Source organism: Amphimedon queenslandica, unplaced genomic scaffold (assembly GCF_000090795.2).
Source record: "Amphimedon queenslandica unplaced genomic scaffold, v1.1 AMPQUscaffold_13185, whole genome shotgun sequence".
Lineage (NCBI taxonomy): Eukaryota > Metazoa > Porifera > Demospongiae > Haplosclerida > Niphatidae > Amphimedon > Amphimedon queenslandica.
Window position 1 is genome coordinate 108,867 of NW_003546579.1, and position 3,587 is coordinate 112,453.

A 3,587-nucleotide genomic window follows, 5' to 3' on the forward strand; every position below is an offset into this window, starting at 1 on the left:
TGGCAGCTGGATCAGAAATGCTATCAAAATGTACATGATCCTGATGATAGTGTGGAATCAATTGATGGCATTGATGAGCTGACCTCTGGAACCAGTTCAAGTGTAGAAAGGCCTTTAGTAGGGCTTGCTTTGGCTAGCTCACTTCATGTAATTATCATTAAATAATAGAATAAGAAATAAAACAATTAAACATTTAAACTAGTCAATGAACTATTTGATGGACAATATTTATTTCTAATGTAACTAGCAATAGGTTTCTCTTCTATTGTATCCAGTGCTGTAGCTAATGATGACCAACTGGGACCTCCTTTCTCTCTCACTTTATCTTCTCCTCTTAACCAGGCAGACATACACTGTATCAGACATGGCTTACATTCTCCATGATCCTTCTTTATAGCATTTAGTGTTGGATCATATAATCCTAAATGAAGTCCAAACTGATACCATTTAGTACAATCCAATTGACTGAGTATTGTTAGCTCTTCAATGACAATGTCAAGATCTTTAATATCTATAAAAATAATAATTAATAATGTGTATATACACTGTACAGTCTACACTCCCACTACTTGACAATTGTGATAGTACATATTATAATATACCTAGCTTTATTGGAGTCAATGGTGTCTTGAATTCTTCAGTTATTTCAATCACTTCCTATACAATAATAATAATAATAACTGATATTTGTCACTGTATACATCAGTAGTGTATTGCTGAAAGGTGAGTTTAACAGATGTACAAGTATATATTATTAGTAGTAAAAGCCACACAATGACAACCCACAATTATGACAAAGACTGAGTAACTTTGATAAGAAATAAAGATATGACCTTTTGATTATTAGTGCTTGTATTAATGTATCAAACAGTTTGTGTGTGTTAATTCTTACCTTAATATCACGTCCTCCTAATAGTGACAGGTTACTAATATCTGATAATGATTCATCAGCTAGGATCTCCTTCACCTTTTCACCTTTGGTACCATTAGTTTTTACTAGAAACTCTTCTCTCTTGACAATAGCAGACATCACAGCTTTTACACTATACACTGTCCTTTCTCTTGGTGTATTCACAAGATAGGCTAGCTCTTTAGGATCAATAACTAACTCTTTTACCTCTAGACTGGGACAGGATTCCTTATAAACACTCATTACCTCTCCTATCACATCTCTTCTTAGAGACACCATATTGTCACTGTAACCTTTCTCACAGGACATCATTACTAGTACACACTGGCTCTCGTCCACAATCTCTACCAGTGATCCTACTCCATGACCATTAAACCAATAAAGTCCGTTCTTCCAAAACGTACAACGTCGCTTTAACTTATCTTCTTGAGGCTGAGCCATTTTGTAAGCAAGACGTAATGAGAGGACGTGGAAGTATCGAGGAGGAAAGAAATGATGTTTACTAGTACACTGTAGACACCAACCGAACTGGTACACTTGACTAGTCATCTCATCAGGTCTATCAGTAGACAAAAGACATGGAAAGTGCAACAACCTTTCTCCTCTTCTTTCTGTCCCTCCCTGCTCCTCCTCTTCCACTGCTAACTGATGGAGGTTTGTCATTCTTAGGAAAGATGGACTAATTTCTTCACAGAGTTCCATCTTCTTCAGAAAACGAATCAACATGTCAGGATCATATTTAGGGAAGAGTCTAGTCAGACCAGACACACTAACAATACAAGTATTGCTAGCAATGTCAACGTGTTCTTTGAATGTCTCTGGAGCAAAGAGAATCCCATCCACCTCAGTTAGTAGTATACCCTTATTCACAACAACCCATACCTTGTCTTCACTTTTAAGAACACTGATCAAACCAGTTGAGTGCAACGAATGAAGAACATCCAAGACGTCTTCTCTCTTATCTGGTATAAAGTAATCATCATTGTCCTTACCAACAGACATTACATGAGAGAGGGTGAGTATATTCTCTTTCCTTTCCTCCAGTAGACCATACATCATGTGACAATAAAGACTCAAATTCCTTCCACTTGTACTACGAATCGACTCACAGGCACTACACAACTTATTAAAGAAGGAATCCACATCATTCCCACCAAGCTTACGACAATCTAAGAAGACACTATCACACTTTTCCCTTACAATAGTCTCCTGTATTTCTTCCTTTCTCCTTCTCCTTTCAAAAGGATTAAATATCTCATCCACATGACTGACTATTACAATAACATGGCATTGATTAAGAGCTTTGTGTGCTTCATTTGTGACAACTGTTAGCCACTGATGAAGCTGTTTGACTGGTTCCTTCTCCAATATATTGACTACTATGAGGAACACACCACCAGAACCTTGTAAGAGATTCTCAATGACAGCACTGTGACTGGAGTAGTATTCTGAATGACCAGCGAAATCATGAAGAATGATGTTACCCAGTGTCTTGTGTTGTAGTTTATAAGGAATGATGCCAGCAGTACAGGGCACTACCCCTCCAACATTTCTAAAGGAGCCCAGAGCAATAGGACCAGTAGCTGTGTCATTGATGACATGACTAAGAGTACTTTTACCAGCTCCAGGATTACCCACAAGGAGGACGTTAACATAAGAATCAATTGGATGAGATGATTTTATACCACCAAACTTCTTTAAGACAGAAAGAGTATCAGTGTTACCTCTCTCCGCTAGTTCAAATGGTGTTCTCCCATCATAGTCTTTAGCCAATGGATCACATTTACCAGTTGATAGTAAATATTCAACAGCTGTAGAATGACCACAATAAGCAGCATCATGAAGAGGTGTCCACCCGCTCATGTTAACAGCCATTGGATCACAGTGACACTCATTGATTAGATATTTGATTACATCAGGTGAGTTCCTAAAAGCTGCTGCATGAAGAATTGTCCTGCTGTTAGAGTCAGTAGCCATTGGATCACAGTGACACTCATTAATGAGATACTTTACACTATCAATGTGTCCAGCAGCACGGTGAAGAACAGTCTCACCTCTATTGTTAGTAGCCATTGGATCACAGTGATGATGATCGATCAAGTACTTCATGAAATCAAGTGATCCATTCTCAGCTACACTGTGAAGAACAGTATATCCATACTTATTAGGAACCATTGGATCACAGTGACACTCATCAATGAGATATCTCATCACATCAACATGATAACCTAGTGCAGCCCAATGAAGACAAGTCCTACCCCAACCATCTCTTTCGTGTGGGTCACAGTGATATTTAGTGATGAGATCTTTTGTAACATCTAACCAGCCATTCCTTGAAGACAAATGAAGTAAACTAATATTATCCCACACACTATATCTCCTTTTAATTTTATTCGGTTCCTTCACTAATGCTAGCAAGCGAACAGCTTCTTTATGATCTCCTCTCTCAAACGCATCCCAACACTTGTCCTCTAACGACATCTTGTGATCAGTTAATTAGATTCATTGATACCCGGCCACACATCAGGAATTCATAGTACACTATACACACTTTATGAATATCATTATGAGAGAAAATGGACCATAATTTAACATACATACATGTACATATACCGAATACAGTACTGTATAGCTCCTAATTTTTGTCTGTCCAAAATTTTTTCACAATCTTAATCTC

General features: G+C 37.7%; 1 protein-coding gene across 1 annotated transcript in view; it reads left to right on the forward strand.

Annotated features, from left to right (window-relative positions):
• LOC109584641 (uncharacterized) overlaps positions 1-165 on the forward strand; it is a 5,806-nt gene extending 5,641 nt beyond the window's left edge. Inside the window, exon 5 of the mRNA XM_020000451.1 lies at positions 7-165. Within this exon, the coding sequence (XP_019856010.1) occupies positions 7-165 (159 nt within the window). The remainder of the gene's footprint in view (positions 1-6) is intronic.
• The last annotated feature ends 3,422 nt before the right edge of the window (positions 166-3,587 follow it).